This window comes from Urocampus carinirostris, chromosome 6, assembly GCF_059441175.1.
Source record: "Urocampus carinirostris isolate Australia breed hairy pipefish chromosome 6, RoL_Ucar_1.0, whole genome shotgun sequence".
NCBI lineage: Eukaryota > Metazoa > Chordata > Actinopteri > Syngnathiformes > Syngnathidae > Urocampus > Urocampus carinirostris.
In genome coordinates, this window is record NC_142354.1 from 13324435 (window position 1) to 13351770 (window position 27336).

At 38.1% G+C, this 27336-nt stretch overlaps 1 protein-coding gene across 1 annotated transcript in view; it reads right to left on the reverse strand.

The window, feature by feature from the left end:
• Positions 1-1042: 1042 nt before the first annotated feature.
• The window catches only part of tnks1bp1 (tankyrase 1 binding protein 1), a 35724-nt gene continuing 9430 nt past the window's right edge, over positions 1043-27336 (reverse strand). The window contains exons 3-10 of the mRNA XM_088337947.1: positions 23643-26175; positions 8569-8681; positions 5977-6079; positions 4988-5132; positions 4777-4895; positions 3213-3385; positions 1707-1790; positions 1043-1623 (exon numbers count right to left, since the gene is read on the reverse strand). Of these exons, the coding sequence (XP_088194073.1) occupies positions 1718-1790; positions 3213-3385; positions 4777-4895; positions 4988-5132; positions 5977-6079; positions 8569-8681; positions 23643-26175 (3259 nt within the window). The 3' untranslated portion in view covers positions 1043-1623; positions 1707-1717. The remainder of the gene's footprint in view (positions 1624-1706; positions 1791-3212; positions 3386-4776; positions 4896-4987; positions 5133-5976; positions 6080-8568; positions 8682-23642; positions 26176-27336) is intronic.

Genomic DNA, 27336 nt, shown 5'->3' on the forward strand with positions numbered 1-27336 from the left:
GCATCAGCAATTTAAAAAAAATAATACATTCCACAAGGTATATATATTGTAAGGATTTTTCTAGCTTTAATTTTGAAAATCGTTAGGATTGAAACGAATTATTCTTTACTGCAATCAGTAAACAAATGTGCCACTAGGTGTTGCCGCTGCTCCACCATGAATCTTTTTATTCTCTGAAGGATGCTAGAATTTCCTACACTGATAAAAAAAAATAATGTTATTGAGTTCTGATATGAATGACTGATCCCCAAAAAATTGATTCAATGAACCAGGTCGATGGAAATAGAACACAATTTATTAACACAGATAATTCATGATAGGAAAGAAAAAAAGGGGGGAGGGGAAGAAGCCGGAGATTAGCCTAGAAGTTACTGGCACAAAAAGAAAGTTTCCCATTATAATGCTAGTCGATTTGGGGAGATTAGATTGTCTTTTACATTAAAAAACGCGTATTGCCAAAAAGCAGCAAACATGGTGTTAAATCTAAAATTGTCCTCTTACTTGTTTTTGCAGAGAGATTTGGTCTCGTGCTCCGTATAGTCTCAACGTGTGGCCCAGGTGCTTAACTGTATGGCCGTTTGACGCGGCCGTCATGCGAGGCAATACAAAAGAGTGCGAGCTATCGATCAGCTCCTCTTTTTATATGGACCAGGGACACTTGACGAGATCATGCCTCAGGTATCTGAGACCACTAGAATAGACAGTTCCATTTAAAATCAGTGACACCCAAAGCGTAAAGTAGCAAAGGATTACCGTATTTGTCTTTGTAACTCGGTGTTCTCTGGTATGAACAAAAAAAAGCAGTGCTCAAGGATAACAAACATAAGTTTGATTGACATTATTAAATGTGCTGCTCCTCAGGAATTGACACCTGATAAATTAAACCAACTTTTATTTCTTTCTGTGCAGCCCAGTACCAAACGACCCAGGGCCTAGAGTTGGTCCCTGCCCCGGGGGTTGCTGACCCTAATACACAGCCCACATCTTCCACAATATCATCACGACTTGCGAATGTCCCTCCAAATAACATGCACTCAGATACTTTAAATAGAAAAAGCTTTTAATACATTTCAACTCATTGCAAATGAATGACTGGTGGTCAATATATACGGCATATATTTATATATTTTTGAAAACAAAGGCACTTAAAACATATTCACAAAGTGCTATAGCATGAAAGCCTTTCTCCTTTTCCTGCAAGCTTGTGTATGTTACCATGAGGTGTTTACAAATAAATGATTGTCTGGTCATTGTTTGCACAAAGTGTATATTTCCTGAACTGTAAACAAGGTTTACGTTAAGATATCAATGTGTGATATCTCTAAAGAACAAAACATGTGAACCAAAATTGCCCGCGAAAAAAAAAAACCCATAACGAAACAATTTATACCCCGCATGACGATCACTTGTTTGATTTTGCAGCATGTACTTGGCATATATATATAAAGTCAAACTGTGTGTGACGAATGACGTACGGTACCTAAAACAAACCTGAATTGCATTTTGCATGTTTCAGATCTGCTTCAAAAGTACAAGTAAGGCACTCATAGTGCAAAATAGAGACCTTGGCGAGGTCTCTCGGCACACACATACGATGGGTTATCCTCAATGGCACGGCGGTTCCTGCGGAAAAGACGTCGAGTGAAGGTGACTGACAAGAAAGAAGAAAACATTTTCATCGGTTTTTCCTTCCTTCTTATCCTCACCTGCCCCTCCGCTACCATTCCCCTTCGTGTTGACTGACTCGCTTTTTAGACTTCAGCTCGGTAAGCCAAGCGGGAGAAACCGTACTGAGAGAGAGAGACGCAAAGATTTGGTTAAACACATAAAAAAAAAGGAGGGGGGGACAACAACATTTCTAAAAACAGACTCCGATCGTAATCCATGATTTGAAATCCTGTTCAAAGTCAATTGCATGTTGGGTCTACTCTGGCAAGCACAAATAGACAATAGGTGGCGCATAAGCTCCCACCACTTTGCATTCTGTGTCCTTTTTTAAATGTATTTGAATGATAATTATAATGAACACTCTTCTGAAGTCAATCATTTCTGAATTGGTCTTTTACAAAAGTTGCAGAAGGTCAAAATTTTTGGGGTACAACTAACTTTTGGGTAAAAGAAGCATGTTACCTTTTTTGTAGCACTAACTTGTAGTAAAACAGACGCTGCCCTACTTCCAGACGATCGTTCTCAGTTGAATTTGTTTGCTTCAGTGCTATATTTTGTAAGTTTAAGGTTTTAAAAAGTATGTTTAAGGCTTGTATACGTAACCTGTATTGTTGTGTACTAAAAATAAATGTTTCATAAAATAATATGCTTTAGAAAGATAAATAAAGCTGAGTTTAACTTACTTTTGGAAGATGGGCTTTAAGAGGTCCTCCTACGTGGTATAAAGTGGTCGAAAAAAAAGCGTTCCGACCACTTTCTCAACCGGATCGAGCTTTCTTATTCCACTTTCGTTTGAAAAGAAACGTCTCGCGTCTTCTTTACACGTTACACCAACCATATTGAATGGATGCACGAGATATTAAACAATAAAAATGTCAAAGTTCTTAGCACACTCGAGATACAGTACATGTAGTACGTTTACAAACGAACCCGGCAGAGGATGCAGGCTGACCTCTCACAGCGCCACTACACACCGGTAGCGGTGGAAAGAAGCACTACAGTAATGTCCTAAACCCGGAAAAAGGTGCACACAATACAAAATCAAACTTACAGCAATGTCCGGATATTTTTCGATGTAACAAAAAAAATGTGCGTATCTACCGTTTTACTAAAGTCAAATGGTGGTAAGTAGGGGAGCGTCCTTACATGATTTTAAAAATATTGAGAATCATGTCTAAATACTTCATAAATATGAGTCAATTGCATGTTGGTCCCTAAAAATAGTGTCTTTTTCAAACTTTCTTTTTTCTATTACTTCATAGAGGCCAACAAGGACTGAACTGGTCTTTTAGATAAGAATGGCCATTTTTTTCACTAACTTTTAAGTATAGCACGGGCTCCTATTGCAATAGGTGATTTTAGATCCATATAAGATGCATGTATAACATGTTGCAAATCGTGTTTAGACAATTTTAGAAATAAAAGTCAAATTGGAGTGTATTGCAATTGCCATTGAGTGCATATGAAAAATATTAACTTAACACATATATTTTTTCCCTCCACCTTCCCCCCAACATGTCTATGCACAACACTGCCACTCTTACCCTCCGTCGGTGGCCCCAATGGGCGGGAGGACTCTTGCGGCTCCAGCTAGCAAGGCAGCGGAGCGAGACGGGCGAGGGGAGCGAGAAAGTTGGGAAGGTGATGGCGCCACTTCCACGCTTACACTTTCTTCTTCAGGCTCATCTCGTTCTTCTGCTCTCTTTTTTATCTGTGCCTGAGGACAGAGTGACGCTCAGCTTTTAGAGCTAATTGTTTGTTTTTGGGCAAATGGTTCGTAACCCCCTTTAAAATGTGAGTTAGAAAAAAAGATAAGACATCATTGTAGACATCACAGCGAGTGCCGGCAACCAGTCATAGCTAACCGCGGTCAGAACATGCGTGACAGAATTTATGAGGATATCAATCGTTAGCACAACATTGCTTGGAATTGGGAAAAAAAAAACTAATCTTTCCTGTGTTTGGTTGACTCCACTGATAATTAATAAAAGGATGAAAAATCTACCCCAGACCACAAATCCACATCGAGGATCCGAGTCATCATAGACCTTCACATCAAAGTCACGGTAAGAATTGGAATATTCCTTCCATCTTGACTGCACCTTTACTCTGAGAAATCAGAGATACGCATGTATTGCGATCCCCTGAATTGGAAAACATTGGAGTTGTGTTTTCTTTGCTTATCTGATGAACTTGCTTGTCGTTCGTTTGAATTGTCATTTGAAATGTATTATAAGTGTCAAGACCAGAACAGAGACAGGACCCACTTGCGTACGTTTCTCTCAGTTTTCTTGGGAAGAAGGGAAAGGATTGCACACACGATCCGGTGATCACGAGGAGCAGGTTGCTCTGAACACGGAAGTGGTACTTCCGTGGCTAGCGATGGCGGTGTCGGGAGCGGAAAAAACAGGTCAGTAGCAGGGACAGGAGAGCAAAAACGTGGTCCAAATCAGAAAATGGGTTGAAAAGGGGAAACAGACGGTAGCCAAAACAGGAGTGAGTCAGGGTCGAAAAGCTTGCCTAGCGTAAAGTGAGGTTCGCAGACGGACTGACAACAGGTGACAGAAAGACAGGAGTATAAATAGTGACAGGGAGCCAATCAGAGTCCGAGGCAGTTGGCGCCAAGAGAGCGGGCACAGGTGCCTCGTATCAGTAATCATGACAATTAGACTTTAAATTCTAACACAAAACAGATTTACGTTGATTCCAAAACACTATCAGTGGGCAAAAAATGTACATTTTGTGACTAATAATAGGTTTTTGAACCAAAATCATGGATGCCCGGTCGTTAAACTCAAATATACGTAAACAGAACAAGGTAAGTTGACCCAGACTAACCAAATTTAGGATTTCTCATCCAACACCTTGAACCATATTTTATGTTAAAATGATGTCGATTGTCTTATACATGGTCCAAATTTATTTTGATTCAGGTGTTTCCTCTATTAATCTTATCACTCATCAAACATACACTAGACCAGTAGCTTTTCTTCCCTCTGCATAATAGCATAGGTGCTACACCAACTTAGATAGACTTTTGACGTCAGCGGACGTCAGTTGATTGGTGTATTAAAAAAAGGATGCGTTTGAGGAGGAGACTGAACTTACGATGAGGGCAGACGGACTCATACCAGGAAACGCCGGAGTCTTCCTGGAGGCAGGAGGTGAAGAGAGGATCTTTTGCTTTGGCTGTTCCTCCTCGGAGTCGGACGCCCTTTGCCCTCCGTCTGAGGTCAACAATCAGTCGATTCATTAGCGTAAGAAGTCGGCGCTGTGGACCCAATTTAAAACTTGCAAAGATAATGGAATAAAAGATGACCTGTGGAGTCACAAGACCGCCAATCTGGAGTCACTATCGATGACTGTTGCGAGCGACTGGAGCGTGATGGACGCGATCTGCGGCGCTTTTTGCCCAGGTCTGCTCTGGATCTCTGAGCGCTGGTGTCCAGGAGGGGGGTGGAGCTCTGTGAATGAAGAATGTAGAATTATTAGGTATGAATAGCAGTGTTTCCCATACATAGGACGATTTTGGTGGGCTGCCAGAGTCTCAAAAACTGAAAATAAAAATATAACAATATAATAATATAATAATAAACCATGGTATATATATTTGTCCTACGTAGGCCTATCAGTCAATAGAAATCTTAGTCAATCAATCCCTCCCCCCTATGATGACATTTGTTTGTCGGTGTTTGTCCCGCCCCACTTGCACTGTAATCAGACGGCTGGGTAAAATGTGATATTGACGAGCATCATGTTTTCCCAGTGTTGAACATTTTTTAACTCTTAGCAACCAGAAAACCTGCCCAGGGCCTCGTCGCATTCCCTTATCTTTCAAAAGAAGCGTAAAAACAGCGTGCTGCCATTAGAAAAAATTGCTCACAGGAGAGAATTGCTTTGGTAGACACAAACCCTACTGTAGCTCATGAGTTAAGTGTTACAATAACCTCCTGTAAACCTTAAAAGAAGAAGCGGCATGCTGTCATGTAGCAGCAATCACAAAGGCAGTGGTACTAATATTTAATATTGTAATTTAACAATTGATTGCAATGTGCATTACATGTAATTAAATGTAAAATTCTAAAAATATTGGGGATTTGGTTACAGCATCGGAAAAACAGATAAATGCTTTTGAATTCAAAATATATTAAATTTACTTCCGAGGGAGCATGCCCTCGGACCTTTATAGACTGTCCACCTATCATAGTATAACAAAATTCTATCGGGAACACCGAACGATAGCCGTTGAATGCCAAAGTAGTAAGTAAACTATTTGAATGAACAGTTTCAGGGGTATAAACCACCAACCTCTGGGAAAGGAGTCAGCAAGAAGTCCGTCGAATCGATTTCCTCAGAGGTCTCTGCGAATGTATCCGTGAAAGACTTTGGACTTGGTTGCAAGGCTGCGGCCCTTTGAAATCAGTTAGAAAAACACAGATGAGAAACGACAAGATATTGCTGCACATCACAGTTCATTTTTAAATTTAAAGGCAAACCTGTCTCAAAATATGTTGTGCAACTAACCAGTTGAAACCTCTGGGGGGCGTCAACGACCAAAAAGGAAAGTTTTGCAACATTGGCATATTAACATTTTTTGTCTAGTTTACTGTTTTTGGTGTAAGGGTTAGGGTTCAAATTCAAAAACACAAAGTGACCATTTTGGCAGCTATTATCAAGTAATATTTTCTTGCTTTACAAATACATTTGAAGTATAATACAATGTCATGAAAATTTTCAGCACAATACAGTAAAATATAGAACCAACCTGCGAAAAATAGATATAATAGATAACATTTTTCTTATTTAATATATTTTTTTCTCTCAATTCTAGAAACTAGTTAAAAAAACTACTACAATATAGTCAAAAGTCAGAGTATAACATAGTAAAATAGAAACTCGACATATATATGAAATAAAAAATATTTAGCCTCATTTTCAGAAACTGTTGGTAACTAAGTATCATTCTGACGGGCCCTGCTCGCAGCATAATGAGATTTTGGATAACAGATCGCGGCCGCAGAGTTCAGTTCATTTAGGCAGCAATAAAATACAATAATCCCTCATTTTCACAGTGGTTATGTTCCAAAAATAACCATATACACGTAAAATCTGTGAAGTATTAACGTCAGGAGGTAGAGCACTCGTCTTGGGATCAAGAGGTCGCAGGTTCGATTCCCGGCTCCTCCTTGTTATATGTCGAAGTGTCCTTGGGCAAGACACTGAATCCCCAATGCCCCCGATAAGCAGGTAGGCGCCTTGCATGGCTCACTCCCTATTTCTGTGTTAGTGTGTGTGTGTGAATGGGTAAGTGTGAAGCACATCGTAAACTTTGGGAGGCCTTCATTGACTTGAAAAGCGCTATATAAAATGCAGGCCATTTACCATTTTTTTTAACAGTTTTTATACACCTCTACAGTACATGGATATCAAAGAACAAAAGCTGTTTTTTCCAGGCCCAAGAATTTGCTTTGAAAATAAAAGTTCGGTATACTATACCTGTAAAAGAAAATTTAACCAAAAAAAAAAAAAAAAAAAAACTCTCTTATGGACTGGTAAAGCAATCAGAATGCAGAGCACAATGCATGATTAAAACTCGTAATGGAGCAAGTCCGTGAAAGGTAAACCGCTTTATAGCAATTGATTACAGTAATTGCAAAAAGAGAGCCGTTTACCTGAGGAAATCCACTCTGCCTTTGTTTGCAAGAATACTTGATCATAGATAATGGATCCCCATACCTGTCAAGCTCCAGGGCTCCATGCCCTTACAAAATGTCGTATTTTCCCTTACAAAGTAAAATATAATCTTACACCATATTTTTTTTTTTCAAATGTGTTTATTTATGTAGTTTAACATGTTATATTCTACATGTGTTTCCTTATATCATATATATTGTTAATTAACATTTTTTTGTTAGATACTGAGTTGCTCAACATGAACGAGGTTTATTATGAAAAAAGTTAAAAAATGAAGTAGCTTGGACGTTCACGGTAGAAGGAAAAAATACATGCAAATATAATTAAGTAGAAAAATACATTTTCTTATTCAAATTATGAATTCATTGTCTGCATTAAATTATTGTTGGTGATATACTGATTAAAGGGATAACCACAAACCTGTCTTTTTTCATTTTCTTCTTTTATACTTCCTTTTTTCTTAACTTCTTTATAAAACAGTAATGATTCGTAATATAATGCATCAAAGCAAGTGAGCTGTTTGAGAGCCGGCTCTCTTTAATGAGTTTAGCCGAAAAAGACGGTTCTCTAAAACGAGACTGACTTCCTTTCACTACATAACTACCAGATGAAATCCGAGGCGGCAAATGCATGCATGGAATGATGCCACTGTGCGGCATCATTCCGCGCGCTTTGGTTGCAACGAAAAAAAACGACACCGAGATAGAGGCTACCGCGGCGAACTGGTTTGACTTGATTGATTTGCCGTTTCGTGGTAGTCGGTGTATACCGGATGGTACCCTTAATTGACAAATTTGCGTTTTTCCGTACACATTTTCTTGTACGTCGTACACGTCTTAAAATGCTAAATAAACATACTTTGTATGACAAAAACGTACAGGTTCACAGGTATGGATCCCGTCCACACGAGTGCAGTTCATTTTAGGCAGAAATGCAATAATGGCAAAAAAAAGAGCCTCCAAAGCTGACAAACTGAATGAAAAGTTTCTTTACCAGTCCTTGCTCACAGCAATATGCAATCGGGGATAATGGATCGTGGCTTCACAAGCGCAGTTCTCATTTTGGTGGACAGAACGGGTAAAAAAGAGCTACCAGGCCTGACAAAAACACACTCTGCTGCCCCATCTCGCAGCAATATGTAATTGAGGATAATGAATCCAAAGCAGCAAGGAATTACAGTACTGTATGTCAATACACACATCTTACCTGTCACTTTTCGACCTCCAATCATAGCCTGCATGCTGCTGGTCCGAGTCAAAATCGATCGAAGCATCCGCATTGTCACCACGCCCATGTGTTTGATAACTGCTGTCAAGATCCTTAAGGACACAAAAAAAAACCCTTTCGTAATGATGATCTAATGTAGAATTGAGGAAGAAAATATACTCTCACAGAGCAAAGAGGACATAGCTGGTAGAGGAGCAGCCAAGCATGCTTCTTTTAATGAGATCCTTGCTCAAAGATGGGAGCCTGTGCTCACCGCTCTCTTAGAACATGAAGGGCATGTGTTTGCAGGCAAAAGCACAGATTTAGAAGCTAATATTCACACGGTCCGAATGGCTGTCACACCCACGTGTTGGAATGTCTGTGCAATGTTGTGCTGTCGGATATTGTAACTTGGATACAAACGCTAAGCAACAATTGAGCATGAACCCATTTTATGAAGTGACAAGACCTAAAAGAGCCAAATAAATACATACAGTGGTTTGAAAACTATTTGGCCCCCTTGAACTTTGTGACCTTTTGCCGCATTTTAGACTTCAAACATCAAGATATAAAACTCATTTCTCATGAACCATCAGCAATAAGTGGGACACAATCATTAAGTGGAACAGCTAGAGAAAGTACTGTAAGTGGCCTTTAAGTGCTAAAAGCAACACTGGGACAAGCTACTTTGGCAAAATAATCATCTGGGCTTCTGTAGTAGAATGGCGGTCTGTTCAAATGGCATATGAATAAAGTTGTGGAATATAATTACAAATTTCTAGACCTATAAGCAGTGTCTGAAAATCATGACAAAAAGTTAACGGACACCAGGGCAGGCAAATTTTCAGAGCCATAATGTTACCTGCCCCAGTTTTCTAAACTTGAAATACAATAAGACGCCTAATCGCAAAAAAAAAAAAATAAACCATTGTTTCAAAGTATTAAAGATTGATAATCACAATATATAACAGAACAACACTTAAAATTAAGTTCATTATAAATCTACTTATAACAGTTATTGCATGAATGCGACATCGCTGTTTTCCATCTGCCATCAATATGTACCTGTATTTACTCATCTTCATTCATGCAATGTTTGCTACAAGCCACGTGAACTCCTCTTTCCACGATGCTTTTAATTTACGTTTATGTTTTGTAGCGTCATCAACTTTGTTAGCTTCTTTTGAATATTTCTTCTGGGGCTGAGGTTTTGGCTTGATTCCTAAACACTTATCCATTTTTCTTGTGTTCTCTGTGCGTCTACTTTGGAAAATGATATGCAAATGCACAACCTTATAACGTTTGAGAAAGTCCGGAAGCACGAAGTAATTCAATGCAGGCTTCTGAGTATGCAAATTTCCAAACGAACCGAAATTCTGAAATTTCCAAAACCAACGAAGATTTCGAAATCGGAATAAAACGTTTTTTTTTTGTTAAAGTAAAAGTTGAAAAAGTTGTCGGCCATCCGGGCAGAGACGTTTTGTATGTTGTACGCCCGACGTAAAAGATGAACGCCCCAGCCGTCCGGGCAAACGTTATTTCAGACACTGTTATAAGTCATGTTTATAAGATTTGTGCTTATTATTTGAATAAATAATGTTATTTCATAAATAAGCTATTCAACACCACTAAAGGTCCCTATATAATACACAGTGGCGCTTTCAACTTATCATACCTGGACACCAATTCTCAAAAAAGCCCACCCATGTTTACAACAGGCTCATATGCCCATATTGTTAAATGAAAATATTAACAAAATACTGTGTTTTGACTAGTACTGGCCTCAAAATTCATTTATGCTCGTAAATACTTTTTGACCCAGTCTTTAATCTAAAGATTTGAGTAACGTGACAGCATATTTGAAGAAACTGACAGTGGTACATCTTTATACAAGCGCCTATAAACACATTTGGGAAAAAAAACTTGGTCATCATACGAAGGAAACTCCTTTTATTCTTTATCATATTTTTATGTTTGATTATGATTTGAATGTGTTTTTAGCGACCAGGAAGTTGTGTTTTATAACTATTTGGGGTTAACTTTAATGATTTTGGGAGGCCGGAATGAGGCCAATTAGTTTCTAATAATTTCATAATGAGAAAGCCGACCTACGAGCCAAACCTGGAGGTAACCACTGTACTTTGCTTAAAATGAGGGAAAAGACAATGCTAGAAATAAGCACACATCGACTGAAAAAGCTCCTGGAAAATTAAAGATAAAATGTGACCAATCGAACTATTTACTTGGTTACAAAATCTATCATCTCATGAGCAACCGTGAAAAAAACAGGGTGTGTCTTATGTTATTCATATGCAGCCAAAATAGGACGAACCTCTTTGTGTGACACTTTATTGCCACATTGTTATTGTTGGCTGCTTTATCTATGACACACATGCGACACCACAGGGAAAGGGCCGGGCACGTATGAAAGGGATAAAACACGGCATTAGGAAGACATTATCAGATAACCAGGTTTTTCCTGAAGCAGGCTATGACTACCCACAAAGCTTTCCATTTTCCTTGGCATGGGTGGGGTGTTGTAAGCAATTGTTTGGGACGCTCCTGCATGGAAAATTGGGGATTGGATAAAACTTGGCTGAAGTAGAATAAAAGGTTGTTTAAATGTTCAGTTCATGGAATAAAAGTAACTGATTTGTTATTTTGCATGACTTATTATACCTTCTAAAACAGGGGTCGGGAACCTATGGCTCGCGAGCCATATATGGCTCTTTCTATGAGTACCTATGGCTCAGAGACCAATTTGATTGCATGCAAAATTTCTCCATCTTGTTCAAAACCGAGAATGTCTATCCTATTCAGGTACACGTAAAGCCAAACCAAAGCTAAATGCAAAGGAAACACTTCGCAGTATATATAGGGCACGTTTTTCACTACAATTTACAGTCAAGGTGTCACACAAAAAAAGGGGGAAAAAAAACTCGTTTTGGCTGTACAACGCTAAAGAATCCTTTATTTAAAAGTTCACTATATAATCTGTGTTCAGTGTTCAGATATTTTATGATGAATCCACAGAACTGTAAATACGCCAAAACACCGGAAGAGAACTTAGTCATTTGATTGGGTGAGTGGGAGGGATGGGTGGAGCTATGCAAAAAGTACAAGCATTCCCTCCCATCTCTCGCCAAAGGTAAGCACATAAGGCTCCCTATTCTCAGAATGTTGTGACGTTTTTACAAAATAAATGCTTGCATCTGGTTTTGAAACCAATATGTATGAAAAAAAGGGTCAAAAGGAGTTTAACCGATCTTGAGTAATTGCAAGAAAGAGACAAGTTTAAAGTGGTCTGTTTGTTGAATTTGGGACAGGGGCTCTGGCATTATTCTCTTTTCATAATTTTGATCAAATCATCAAAAATAAATGTGCTGAAGACTAAGCTTTTGTCTGGGGCGCCGGTTTAGCAATTTAGTAAATTTGTCTCATAATATATGGTGTGGCTCTTTCCCAAAATAAAATTAATATTTTTTGCTTTTATGGCTCTTTGAGTCAAAAAGGTTCCCGACCCCTGTTCTAAAAGAAGATAGCGTTGTCTGACAGAGCTGTTATGAAATAAATAAATCAACATTGGGCCATATTTCGCAGAACGTTTTGATTTCTTGCATAAAAATGTGCTTGCGCAGCCGTGTAGTCCTTACATGTTTTGTCCACCAGGTGAATTTCGGAGAGTTTTCTACAAACTGACGCATTTTATCGGAGACAGTTAACCAACACGTAAGATTTAGGAATGTACAATAATTATCGAAAGATAGCTCACGGGCTTAATAGAATAACAAATACAACATTATATCTTCGGCCATGACATGCATTTTGCAGATCCAAAAATAGTATAATATATATATATATATATATATATATATATATATATATATATATATATATATATATTATATATACATACATATATATATCTGCAATTTACATATGCAATTTTTATTCATTCATTTCTATTCATCCCCACGGTATATACCATTTAGATGCTCATTTTTCAGTAACAGGAAGTTCTTCCCTTTACAATTTGGAAACGCTCCAATAATTTTTTGCATGTCCCATAATACATATCTACAATTGATACGTACTGGTAATTCCTGCACTAATAGACATTTCATAATTCTGTTTAGTTTTAGCATTCACCTGCCCCCTTACTCGCGACCCGTGACACTTCCTAGGACAATGCTGTACAAACTAATGACGATCACGAGGGAGGACGAAATGCAATGGCAAAGCAGACTTGATGTGAACCATGGTAAAAATTTAGAGCATTTACAAGCATTTAACTCAAACACTTTTCAATCCTTGAAAACCCAAATTCAATGTAAGCATTTTCACGGTTTTCAAGCACATATACAAAACCTGCTTTTTGTATGTTTTTTTTGTGTCCAAAAAAAACAAAAAAAGAACATCTGCTAAGACTGAATACCGACATTTGCATACTATTCCAGAAAAACAAAAAAAACTCGCATACTGAGAGAGAAAAGCATTTCTTACTGAGCAGGCCTCAGTGGATCTCGTTTTCAGACTTTGTCGACTTCTGATGGAAAAGTGGCGCACTGATCTCCTGCGGCGGGCAAAACTTTGAAAGAATCCTCCTTCGCCGTTCCCCAAATCCCTTTCGCTTTTGACCTCGTCTTCCTTTGCCGCGCTCCATACGAGCGCAAACGCTCCCTGAAAATAGTCTCGTATGCCGTCTGCCCAGCTTACTAGTTTGCTACTGAAGAACTGCATGGTCGAAGAGTTCAAGAAAGTTTGGGGTTTTTTTTTGCCCAAAAACTATGACCTTTTCCGTAATAGTAAGCTGCGTTAAAACATTTTTAAGAAACTGAGATCATTGTTCTTGCAGTAGGGGTGGGCGATATGACCGAATTAGATCGATCGAACAGGTACAGAGATTGTAATCTAATAAAAACTACAAGATCCGTTTGTATTTAGTGAATAACCTGGTCTTTTAAATTATAACTAGACACTGCAGAACTATTTAATGAAAACAGAATATTATGAATATACTCAATTACTGTGTATATCACACTTAATTTCATACATTAACAACAACTCAAAGTTTGTGTGCTCTACACAAGGTTTTACAGTAGTACATTACTTTATTTATGCAATGATTGATCAGTCAAAAAATCTCGCTGACCTCAATCTCAAAAACATAGGATGGAACGGGATTTGAACCCGGGTCTCAACGGTGAGAGCGCAGAATCCTAACCGCGAAATCACCAGTGATATAGATGACATACGAATAGGCATTAGGTTGTATTTTATTCAAGGTACCAGAGATAAATGTTGGAGGATGGAGACAACAGAAGGTCGCCCCGAAATGATGGAAAAATAATAAAAAGCACAACTAGAGAAACGGATCTTTGGTGTAGCTGACGATGAATTGGACATTGAAAGACATTAAATAAATAAATCAATATTTGTTCATTTTACGTTTATATTGTGTAGCTGTCTCGGTAGATTGATAAAATGTATGTGCTAAAGTGCAATGCGAAAAAATAGCTTATTTTCATAAGGGTTTTTTAAACTCCATGGATGTATTGATACAAATTTGCATGTTTGCACAATTCAAATTGGTTGAGAGGGCATAGTTGTTATTTGGTCTTCTTTCTTTTAGATAGATAGATAGATAGATAGATAGATAGATAGATACTTTGTTCATCCCCGAAGGGAAATTCACATTTCCAGCAGCATCCCTGAGCTGAGAACAATCGAGAACAATCGAAAATAACACGGGAGCTGCTGGAGTGGCTGCCATTCGTGACGGCGCCGGAAGAAAAGATTCAATTTGAATCATTTACAAACAAACAAACAATTGAATCATGTACAAACAAACAAACAAAATATAGTCCAATGTGATTGGAAAATGGTCAGGACTCAGCCAAATATTATACCTGTCAACTTTACTTCAAGTGGGGAAAGAATTAAAGAATTAAAATATGCTGAAATAAAATAAATTGTTTTTTTTCCAAAATGTATTGCTCCTTTTATTCTGTTTTTCTCTAAGTAAATGGGTCCTGCATTTGTAAACTTTATTTTTGCTGAATAAGTGGAATTGCAGTCAATATACTGAGGTTGACGGGTACTGAAATTTTTTTTGGTTTTAAATCATGATTTTTACCAAAATCACCCACCCCTACCTTGAAGGTATCTCAAGTAGTCCAATTCACCGCAGTCATTTTACAAAAAAAGGCACCAACCGCCCTTTGGTCTCAAAGAACGCAATCTCTTATAAGTGAGTCAATTTCCAGAGGAAGCAAGTTTTTGTCTTTGGTATCCTATTGGCAGACAATAGCAAAAAAATAACATTAAAAAAATACTCCAAATGTCCTAGACTGGATGAAAAAGCAGTTTTCAGAGTCAAATATGCTTATCTCGGAAACCTCTTGCAGTACACTAGTAGGAGTAAATGGCCCAAATAGATCAGTCAGAGGACATGGGAATTTTTTTTTTTTTTATCAGAGTTTGGTGTGCTCTGAGGTGGGTTGACCCTCATTGCAAAGGGGAGAGACGGAAAAAGCATAGAGTTTCACCATTTTTGGTCATTTCGACAAGCTTATCCGTTCAACCGGAGCTCAATGAGGACGTGATGACCACACTCGGGATCGACCGATATGGGTTTTACGCTACAGATTATTAGTATGAAGAGGAGGCTGATACCAGATATTTGGAGCCGGTATTCATTTGAGAAATGTTTAATAATGCAAAGAGAAAGAATGTTGTAATGAATTAAAATAAAACTTTAAAAGCTTTCTGAAACAATTTACACAAAACTATCATGACTAATCTTTCACTTAAACCAAACACCAACAGTGCAGGGAAATACAATTGGGCTTACCCGTATAAAGGTCAATAAAAACTTAAAAAGCTCCCTGAAACATTTTACAATAGCCTAAATAAATGAAATACAATACAACAGACATGACTTAAATTACCTTAAAACAAAAAGTGCAACGGTATTTCAACGGATCTTGAAAATTGAAAAGCTCCTGTTTTACAGCTAGACTGACGAACTAATGTTATGAAAAGAGCTCATCACTTCCACTTTAGTCTGCTTTTTATGCTCTCAATCACAAACAGACCGCTTGATTGACGAACTAATGTGATGATAAGAGCTAATTTAACAGTCTCCACCTGAACATACCCGTCTTAAAGTTAGCCAAGCTGCCACTCTCTCCTGGTTAAGTGGCTTCGCCTCCAGTCACTTATCCAAACAAAAGGATGGTGCCTTTTGCAGTAGAGATGAGAAGGAGAGGCAGCACAGAGTGAGTCTCGGCTGCACAAGATTTAATAATCGGCTTGTCAAGTTAAAAAAATGCCGATTCCAATACCCGTCAAATTCTCAAATATAGGTGCCGATAATAAGCCCGCCCGATAATCAGTCGAACTCTAGACCAACACTTTGATACCCACCGATCTGTATCGCAGGAAAGAATGCACATTATACTTATTTGATCTTTTCTTAGTTGATTTTGATTCAGATTTAAAGAGTTTCTGTTGTCATTAAATCTAACAATGAATGCAACTTAATAAATGTTTAAGCAATTAATTTACAATTAAAATGAAATTAGCCCAGTTCCACATTTGTTGCAGCCCCTTGAATGATAGAGAATTTTGACGCGCATGTTTTTTTTCTACCTAAAAAAAAATCCCCCAAATCCTAGAAATCATTTTGGTTGTACCTGGATCACTCCCAGGTCACGGCGGTGAAAGTGAGGTACTTGAGACTCCTTGTTATTAAGGGCTATACAAATAAACATGACTTGACTTTATCTCATTTTCACACCTTTAGAATGTTACTTTGCCTATTACAACAACAAAATATTTGTCACTTACAATGCTTAAAATAGCATAATTTATTGTCATTGTAACATGTGAACTGCACAACGAAATTAAAGTACATCTTTGGAAGCATGACTAAAAATAGTATGACAAATAGTTAAAATCGACTGCCTTTTCAAATGTCATCTATATCACTGGTGGACCAGTGCTCCGACAACTAAGCTGAATTTGGCCTTTAATTTGTGAAGGACGCACAGTGTTACTTGGTTAATATTTATTTGATAAACAGTGTTAGTATCCATTTTTTGTTCTGTGAAGTCAAGTCATGTTTATTTGTGACGCCCTTAATCACAAAGAGTCTCAAAGGGCTGCACAGAACACAGATTATTGCAAACCACAGACTATTATTACACCATCCCCTGATCTAAAACAACAACAAAAAAATTATAATAAATAAATATATAAATAAATGAACTAAAAATTAAATACCAATAAAAACGTTTGTGAAATTTCTAATATGTAAGATGCATGGAAGAATCCTAGAAAATGATTATTTGGTTATTATTTCTTTCATTAATAGTGTTGGGAACTATTTTCAATTTTTTTCTGTTACTAACTGACCCTGGGCCCTCATCAGAGAAGGAAAAAGTTATGTGGCCCTCACAGGAAAATGTTTTGAGACCCCGATATGAGAGCAAACCACCAAAGGCAGGGTTGAATTTCAGGAGCAGCATTGCCCCCTAGCGGTTGGTCTACTTGTCTTTTGGATCACACTCACAATACAATAATTTAAATATAAACATACACAAAAAAAACGGAATACATTTTTCATTTTAGCAAACACTTTACGTTATTCATCAGAATTAAGGTCATTTATTTTACTTGTATGTGTATTGTATGTGTATTTTCCGTAGCACTATTTAAATACTTTATATCAACATGTTATATTGGGTATTTTTGTTTTCTATATCTTTTATTATTTTATTTTTCAACACAAGGATACTGCTGGAAGTGTAAATTTACCTACAGGGATGAATAAAGTATCTATCTATCTATTTAATTGCTGAATACAAACATTTAAAACGGTGATAAATGACTAAAATTTCTTATAATTCCTGCATTATACATACATATTTTAAGTTACTTCCAACTTTTATTTCAACAAATTATTTCATTAGCTCAGCATTTATATATATATATATATATATATATATATATATATTATTAGTATTTCACTTTAAGAAAGACAGTATATACACTAAAGCTCTCTAAATCATCTTGCACAAGTTTAAAAGTATAAGTATCATGGCTGCCATGTGAAATAAACATACCTCTCAAATGTGTTTGTTCATTAGCCAAATCATCCCACTTATTAAAGAGTTAATAAAAAGGAAATCATAGTTTTTTTATCTTCCTGAAAAAAAAACCTTTTTTTGCATGACCGTTACAAGTTCTTTACTTTATTGTAATTTTAAGTAAAATTTCCAGTAGTGTTTATGTAATTTGGGCAGGAATTTTAAATTGTTTCTTATTGTAATTTACAATAATTTTGCTGTTGTGGAGAAAAACCCTCAGGAATTCTTTTTTGTTTGTCCATTATCAAAATCGTTCTTTAAGTTTTTTTAACCAGTTATTCAAATAGTAATTCATAAATATTTGTATTAAATGTAGCATCGCTTTCAAGTAAAAAAAAGGTATTCATCCCCAACAAAACGAATTTAGAGATAAAATTTTCACTGTCACATGACAGCAACTACTGTATACATCAACAGGCTACAGTAATTCCCAAAACAGTAACTTTAAATTAAAAACTACATGAAAATGCACCGTGTTCCTCCCTTGAGTTGGGGGTCAGCAACAAGCTTCATGTGGCCCTTTGGCAGTCCCTAGTGGCTTAAGCATTTTTTAATAAATGTTTGATAATGGAAAATTATATGGTTTCTGTAGGAAAAAAACAGGACAAACATTCTTCAAACCATTTCCGAAGAATATAGAAATATATACAGTATATATGCAGTCTGTGTCACCGTCCTTATAAGACTAACAAAGCTTTTAATTTGTCCATGGCGCCAAACTTTTTTTATTTATTTTTTGGGGGTCCAATATAGTATAATATCTTTCAACATTTTGGGTTGCCAACCCCTGCTTTAGGTGAATATAACATGTGCAGTCCAACCTGATAAAAGCGTAGTGCGTATGTAGGTTAGGGTTTGTTTGCTAAAGCATGCAAACAGGCAAGAAAAGGCCGAGGGAGTATCACAATGACGCAAAAGTACACACAGACTACATACTGAATTACCACAGAGATCAGAGCAAAACACAGCACACGGTTTTCCCTGGGAAAATAAAAACAATACATGTCCAAACAAGCGAGATATCTGTTCTGTCTCTGCTTGCTTCGGACTTTTTAAAAATTGGATTTTTGTGGCTTACAATGAGCAATATGTGTTACCTTAAGTGCATGTCTACACTCGTGGGTGTTGTTGAAAACGAAGTCTAAGAGGAATAACTACATTTAAAAAAATGGGAATGTAAGGAAGAAAAAATGATTTAAAAAAAAAAAAAAAAGGAAAAATGTGTCAGGAAAAAAGGAGGCAAGTAGGTGTCATGAGGAAAAATAAATCAAATAAAACCTAATAAATATTGCACTTCTTAAATGTAACCAATGAAAGTATTGGGCAGTTTAAAGCAGAGATAGTTGAATATATTCACCTTTTTTTGACCAGCAAAACAACTTCTAGTACCCTAAATGCAGTAAGCTCATATAAAAAATGCTTTAAAAAGGGCCTCATGGTAAAATAAATTTAAAATACCAATAACATCGATAATTGTTGAATTATGTAGTTAATGAAAAAAAATATATTGCTACACCATTTTTGTATATAACAATTCGTTTCAATTTCGAATCAATCATTTCTGTTTTCCACTTTTCTGTCCCCTTACCACAAACTATCTGGGGACCAGTTATAAAGGTCAGAAAAGGGCAATAAAACCAAGAAAATCCTAGTAAAACAAGATGTGGTCTCACTCAAACGCGCCAATTGACTGAACATGTATAAGAGATCGAGCAGGGCATTATCACTTGTTCATTTGTTTCTGAGCATTATTTTGCCAAGGAACCTAAGTGAAAACTGGTCCACGACTAATTTTTGGCCCCTGACCTAGCAGTTGAGAAACACTGTTCTACATCAGATTGTAATATAAAATTAGGTCAAAATTTGACCTAGCTCCACATGAGAAGTTTATTTTTCAGGCATAATAATCACTCGGGGTGAAAAACAGGGTTGAGTTGAAGCCCTACCCCTAAATAACCCCTGCTTCTTTTATCAATCATTTTAACTTATGTCACATTTGCTTCCAACATATTGGAAAAAGTCCTTTGTTAGTCAATGAGAATGTAATTTTGAGACTCGGGTAGGCAACTTTGTTAACTCTAAACCGTAAAATGGTTCGATATCTGGGTCATGAGAATCTACACAAACAAATATTTAAATGGGGTAATACTTTATTAGGGGCTTCAATGTGAATCATTTCTCTTGAGAGTCACCAAATGTTTCTAACAACACAACAAAATATTTTGAATAGGGTTGGAACCCTTCATCAAGTGGGCAAGACTGAACATCTTCTAATGTTATTTGATTTTGAAGCTCCGCTCACAGGTTGTCATGGCGAAAAATACCAGAGTCAAAACCTGATGTGAAGAAGAAGAGTTGAAACCTCGAAACATAGAACATTAAGTTACAAAAAACACGTGTAGGCTAACCCAAAAACTGAATATCTTCTAATACATGGATGTGAAACTGTGTGGCTCTGGGGCCGAATCCAGACTTTCTGTTCTTATGACGGCTGGATCAGTAAAGGAATGTAAGCTTAAAATGTTTAGCTTGTCGTAGTGTTTTAGTACTATGATCATTCAGCTTACTTTCATAGCTTGCCCGATATATTTTGGTCATGAATTACAAAGTATCGTTTTTAAGCATGACACATAGAATAAATATAATTTCCATGTTTTGGCATTGAATGCGTGAAGTGGTTTATTTTAACCGTTGAGTGAATGCAGTGTTACACCTGAACCAACTCCCCTATACAAACTCAAGTGGGAGCTATGAAAAAATTTTATTTATTTATTCTTAATTGTCGTACTAGTTAGAAATGTATACATAGTACTACAAAATCAAGCCAAGTCAAGTCAATTTGTATATGCCTGTATCACAAAACAAGTCTTAAAGGGCTGCACAGACCACCATTACACGATACCCTGGTCTGAAAACTGTATAATAATAATGGAAATAATTACTATTATTTCGTACAGTACAGTCCCAATTGAAGTCTCAACACAAAATTGGTAGAGAAATACTACAGTATATGAAAATGCTACACAAATACTACTACCGTACTAGTTTTTGCACTACAAGGGCAGTAGGATTATACAACATAAAATCAAAACTACTGGGTTGGGCCTACTAAAGCAGAGAGTATCCTGTACTACCCTCGAGTGGCCAGAATGAGGATTTGGTTTTTTATTTATTTCAAAATAAGAGACTCTGAATAAATCTTTTAACAGCCTTGGTTTGGTCCCCTGGTCATAAGTTTGACATGCCTGATGAGACGTCTTCAAAACTTGATATAAAGAAAAGTATACAACTGAAGAGTAAAGCTTCGAATAAACTACCAAAACAGGTAAACTAACCAATCTCAGGTGGCAGCCATTTTGAAAATGACATCGCAGCCGTCCAGGGAACAACCAATCATGTGCAGCTGGCACAGGTCACATGACAATCCTTTTCAGTAGACAGTGGAAGGCAACATTGTGAACCCCATGAGGTGGACTTTTTTTCAAAGAAATGTTGGATTTTTATGCTAATCGTATTTATTTGTGTAGAACGTTTACTCTTAATTCGTTACTTAAAAAAAAGTGTAGCTTTTTCTCAGCCCAAACCAAGCATCGTAAGTGTCAATCGTTGAGTTGTTGCAGCCAATAATTCTTAAAAATGTATTGACCACGTAAACAATGAACAAAATACAAACATACAATCTACAATATTTTCATTACATGTCCTTAAAATCCTGATTCATCATCAAATACTCCAAAGTGTTGTTTGCGTTTATTTCTATCTTTCAGGAAGACTTTCAGTTTTTCTCCATTCTCTGACATTCGTCTCTGGTAAAAATAGAGCGATAATGAGATGGATACCAATGCCTTTTCATATGTCATGTACATCATCGGTAGTAGGATTCGACAGTCACCGCTGCGGCCCAGGTTCGATTCCCGTTGTATCCAATGTTTTGCGACTGATCCAGTAGTATACTACCTTAAAACCTCGTGTACAACACGTACCCAAACAGTTCTTTTTCGATATTAAAATTTTAAAAAGAGATACAAATAAATAGGGTAATTCACATTTACCCAACACATCGAACAGAAGAAAAAAAAAGTCAAAAGTTCACCGAGACCACTTTCTTGAAGACGTCTAAACCACACCGACCATAACTTAACAGCGAGCCAAGTAGAAAATTAGAACTCTTCTCAGTCTCATGTGAGAATCAGCAACTGACTGACGATTTCTACCGCAGACTCTCGAGTCCATATATTTTTACTCTCGGGCTATGCATTATCTGTTTTTAAAGAACACTAACACAGTTACTCATCCATCGTGTCCTTTTATCTGTCGCAATCACCTGACAAGCTATCAAAGTCTTGATTTAAGGGCATGGCCTAACCAGGAGAAGCAAGTATAACAAGATTTTTTTTGAATGTGTAGGACGGTTAGTTGGATACGACGGTCAAACAAATACAACTTGTACAATGACTACAGTCACCTTTTCATTTTGACCCAGTTTAAACCATTACCGGACTTCCCCTACAATATTCAATCGTTCGTCATTTCCAAGTTTGAAAATGTCTTGATCAAGAAATTGATGGTAGGAATTTATGTTCTCAGTTTAAACAATTCAGAGCTAGTGCTAATGATGAAATAATTTAAGTTAAACACTATCAGTAGCATTTGTCTTGTAAGAGCTAGGGTGTTAAATTTACCTTAAAACTGGTTTAAAATAAACTGTTTTTAATCAGAAGAGTTTTGCAAGCATTTTTTAATGATTTTTTTTTGTAACTAGGTTGGGTTTAGTGAACCTATAGATTTAGAAATGAAATTGTGAGAGCCTGAACTGGAGTAGTAGTAGAACTGAGCAACCGTGTGGATAAGAGAGTACTCAGTTGGTTTGGACACATGGAAAGGATAGATGAGGAGCGAATGTTGAAGAGGAACTACAGAGCAGAAGTAAATGGAAGGAGACCAAGAGGAAGGCCACGATTGACGTGGATAAATGGTGTTATGAGTGCCCTGCAGGAAAGAGGTCTAAAAATTGTGGAAGCTAGAGCTTATTGGTGATAGGAATGAGTGGAGAGGTGTTGTAAAAGGATAGTGGGATGGTTGGATGGGTTCTAAGGGAAGGGCAGAGCACCTGTATGATGCAGCAGGGGTAAACCAGTGAAAGCTGCCGGGCCCTGCTGTTGAACAGAAGAGTGTGTTGTGTCACCCTGATCAGAGGGACACAGCTGCTTTCTTGTGTCATGTTTCATCAGGAGGGACGAAAGCATGACAGACTTGGGTGCCGAGGTGCTTAACTTGTTTGGGTGTTTGGGCATTTGGGTTGGCCATGGTCCATTTTTTTTAGTTTGTGTTTTGCTACTTTTCCCCTTTTTTTTGTATATGTGTTTGTCTTGCTGTCGGTAAGGTAAGGTAAGGTAAGGTGATAGATAGATTGATATAGATAGATAGATGGATAGATAAGTTGGGTTTAGGGTTTAAAATCAATCAAAAATCGTAATCATCCAGTGACTGATAAAATGGAGGTTTTATTCGTCTTTTCCTGAGAGTCGGGGGTCTCAAACTCAATTTCCTTGGGAAACTCACCTCTACTGCCGGGATGTACTTACCCAAGACACACAGTTAAGTGATACTCGCCCGTGTAATAGTTAAGTTAAATTTATTGGTAAACCCCTAATCAAAAAATGTGTCAAAGGACTGCACAAGCCACAATTATCATTCCTCCCTTTTAAGTTTTTCCTCTGCTTCCCTTTTCATCCTTAATCTTTCAATTACAACAACAAATAATGACAATGAAGGCTTTTCTAAATATAAAAAAGTAAATAGTCTAAAAAAGACCAAATTATTTTGAAAAAACGACAACACGGTTAGCCCGTCTGCTAAGTGGTAGACATCACATATTTTTAATAAATGAGTTCCATAAAAACTGAAAGGATTTAAACCTACCTCATGCTTTTGATATCTTCGCCCTCTTGCCGAATCGATCAATGGATACCCTTGGTCCTGCTCTTGAGTTTCCTTCTCTTGCTCTCGAAGGTCCTCCTCTTTCTCTAGGCTCAACAGTGTTGATCTGGGCTCAAAGTCCCCTTCAGTCCTGATTCTCTGTCCTGGATCTCTCTCCCAAGAACCCATGCTTGTAGGGTTGACCGGCGTGTCCCGAGGTCCGGCGTCCACTTTGGGCTGTGACCCCCATCGAGTGGGCTTCACAGAGAAATCCTCAAAGTTGTCAAGATCCAGCCGAGGCTTGGGTTCATTGCCGGAGAAGTTGTCATAACGGGAATTAGTGTCATACTTTTTTCGCCATGGTCTCTCGATCTCTTCGTTTTGTTGCTGCGCTTTCATCTCCATCTTCCGTCTGGTCCTGGACTCCTCCTCCTTAAGCGCTTGGGCCACCCTGGAGTTCTCCCGTTCCTCCCGCCTCTGTCGCTCCTCCTCTTCAATCATGGACTTGAGTCTTTCCAGCTCATCCCTCCTGCTCTCCTCTTCCATTCTTCGTTCTCTCTCCAGTTCCTCCCATCGTTGCTTCTCCTTTTGTTCTATCTTCAGCCTGAGTCTTTCGATCTCATCCCTTCTTCGTTCCTCTTCTTTGAGTCTCTCTCGCTCCAATTCAAGCATTCTCTTTCTCTCCTGTTCTTCCATTGCCAACCTTACTCGTTCCAATTCTTCCATCCTTCTTGCTTCTTCCCTCTCCAATTCCTCCCTTTTTAGTCTTTCCTCTGCTTCCCTTTTCATCCTTAATCTTTCAATCTCCTCTTCTCTTTGCCTTTCCCTCTCCATTTCCTCTCTTCTCCACTTCTCCTCCGCTTTTTGCTTTTCTCTCAATCTTTCCATCTCTTCCCTCAGTCTCTCCTCTTCTCTCAGCTTTTCTTTCTCCAATTCCTCCCTCCTCAGTTTTTCCTCTTCCAACTTCTTCACCCTTATCCTTTTGATCTCCTCTCTTCTTCTTTCCTCCTCCATCAACCTTTGCCTCTCCAATTCCTCCCTTTGCTGCCTCTCCTCCTCTTCCATTCTTAACCTGAATCTTTCCATCTCCGCCCTCCTTCTCTCCTCCTCTCTTTGCCTTTCCCTCTCCAAATCTTCCCTTTTTTGTCTTTCCTCTTCTTCTCTCTTGAGCTCCAATCTTTCCATCTCTTCTCGTTTTCTCTCCTCTTCTAACAGTCTCTGTCTCTCCAATTGCTCCTGTCTACGTTTTTCCTCCTCCAACTTCTTCAATCTCATTCTTTCAATCTCTACCCGCCTTCTCTCTTCCTCCTCCCGTAGCTTTTCCCGCTCCAATTCCTCTTTTCTTTGTCTCTCCTCTTCTTCCCTCTGCAGCCTCAACTTTTCCTTTTCTTGTCTCCTTCTCTCCTCTTCCCTTAGCCTTTCCAATTCCTCCCTTCTCTGATTCTCCTCTTCTTCCCTCTGTACCCTTAATCTCTCTTTCTCCTCCCTCTTTCTCTCCTCTTCCCTTAACTTTTCCAATTCCTCTCTTCTCTGTTTCTCCTCTTCTTCCTTCTTTAACCTCAATCTTTCTTGCTCTTCTCTCCTCCTTTCTTTCTCCAGTTCCTCCATTCTTTGCTTCTCCTCTTCCAACTTCTGGATTCTTATTCTTTCCTTCCTTTTGTTCTCCTCTTCCCTCAGTCTTTCCCTTTCCAGTTCCTCTCGTCTCAGTCTCTCTTCTTCTTCTCTTTTTAGTCTCAGGTGTTCTTGTCTCATTTTTTCTTCTTCTTCTTTCCACCTTTGTTTTTCCAGTTCCTTTTCTCTCTTTTCCTCTTCCAGTTTCTGCACTCTCATCTTCTCTTCCCTCCTCCTTTCCTCTTCCAGTTTCTGCACTCTGATATTCTCTTCCCTCCTCCTTTCCTCTTCTATTACCCTTTCTCGCTCAAGTGCCTCTTTTCTCTGCTTCTCTTCTTCCTCCTTTCTTAAACGCAATTGTTCTTTTTCCTCTTCCTCTCTTCTTGTCGCCTCATCCCTCAGTTTCTTCTTGTTTTGGTCCTCCCTTCTTTTTTGCTCCTCTTCTTCCTGAATCCTGATTCTTTTTTGCTCAGTTTCCTCCCTGCTCCCCTCTTCTTTCGCATTTTCTTTTTCTCTGTTCTCCTCATTTTGCTTGTTTTTCTCCTGTAACTTGAAGATTTGATGTTCACTTTCCTCAGCTTTTCTCTTTTTTTCAAATTCCATGCGTTTTATTTGTTCCTCTACGTCTTTGCCATCTGGAGTTCCTAGTTCTTTTATCTTGCCTTCATCTTTTGATCTTGTGGCAAGAGGAGCATCACCATCATCCACATCAATGGAACTCAATTGAATGGGGCGACGTTTGGCAGTACCCAGTCTTTCAGGGTTGGACGCGTCATCGGTATCAACGTCGGCTGATGTCTTGCTTTCCAAATCAGGCGATGTTTGTGTTTTTTCAGTGATGGCAGAGAGTGATGCATTCCCTGATTCAGAAACAGCAGGCAATTTTTGAGTCATCTCTGTGGTATGCTCAGTTGGGGGCGCAGGGCTGAAAAGATAAAAATAATTAAATTACAATGCTAACACACTCCTTGTATTTTTGGTATAGAGATTTGGGATAATTAAACATGATTTAGTAGTCATCCCAAATTGAAATTTGCAGTTACAATAGACCTCAAGGATACGGCGATCCCATATGAAGACATTTTCACTTTCTACGGCATTTTATGACATATACAACAACAACAAAATGTTTCTTATTCAAAAGCTTACAAAATACAACCTTTGCAGTATTTGTGCCTATGTAGAGTTCATTATCCAAGAAGCCCGTCTGCTATTGGTCAATGTCAAATAAAATGCTGCTCGGCATCATGAGAATACAGATTGCTATTGGCTGAACGACCTTCCACAATGCCTTTCTTTTACTTCATCAACTTGTATGTTTTGTAAAGTCTTTGCATGTTTGCAATACATTGCTGTACTTTTTGTACATGATATACACTTGCCAAGGGTCCAAGGTTTGCAGTTATGCTAAAGTGAGAAGTAAAAAAGTAATAACCATGGAAACGATGCTTATTAGTATTGAAAAATACAAAAAAGACATTTAAAACGATACAAATTCCTAAATTGAATGGCCATAATTGTCAATGAGGACTATTGTTTAAAATAAGGAGGTAATTTCTCGTTTCAAGATGGCGGCGCGTCTACTAGACGCTGCGGCTCGAGCTCCAGTTCGTCTTTTGTTTTTCAGTGTCCCCTGATCCCTCTTATTTTCCCTTCGACTCCCTTCGCACTTACAATAATATCCACTACATCCCGAGGGATATACAGAGACCACCGGATCTCCCTGGAAGATTTGCCGCCTGCCGACAATGACAACGACGGAGCAAAGGCTGAGCTAAGCTAAGAAGGCGACCACACAGACCAGCGCTCCCAAGCATGTTCAACCAACGCCAGATCCATCCATCCACAATGAGTGAATTGAGCTGCGGATCACCACCAACAACGTCCGGAATTGGAGGACTTTTTTTTGCCATCACGGAGTCTTGGCTTTCCCGACGCCGCACTACATCACCGGCTCGAACGAGATGAGAACTCCGGTAAAAACAGGGGTTGGAGACTACGCGCTACAATAATAGTCGAACCATTGATACACAATGCTCACTCGATATGGAGTTTCTAGCTATGTACCGGGAGAGTTAACTGTGGT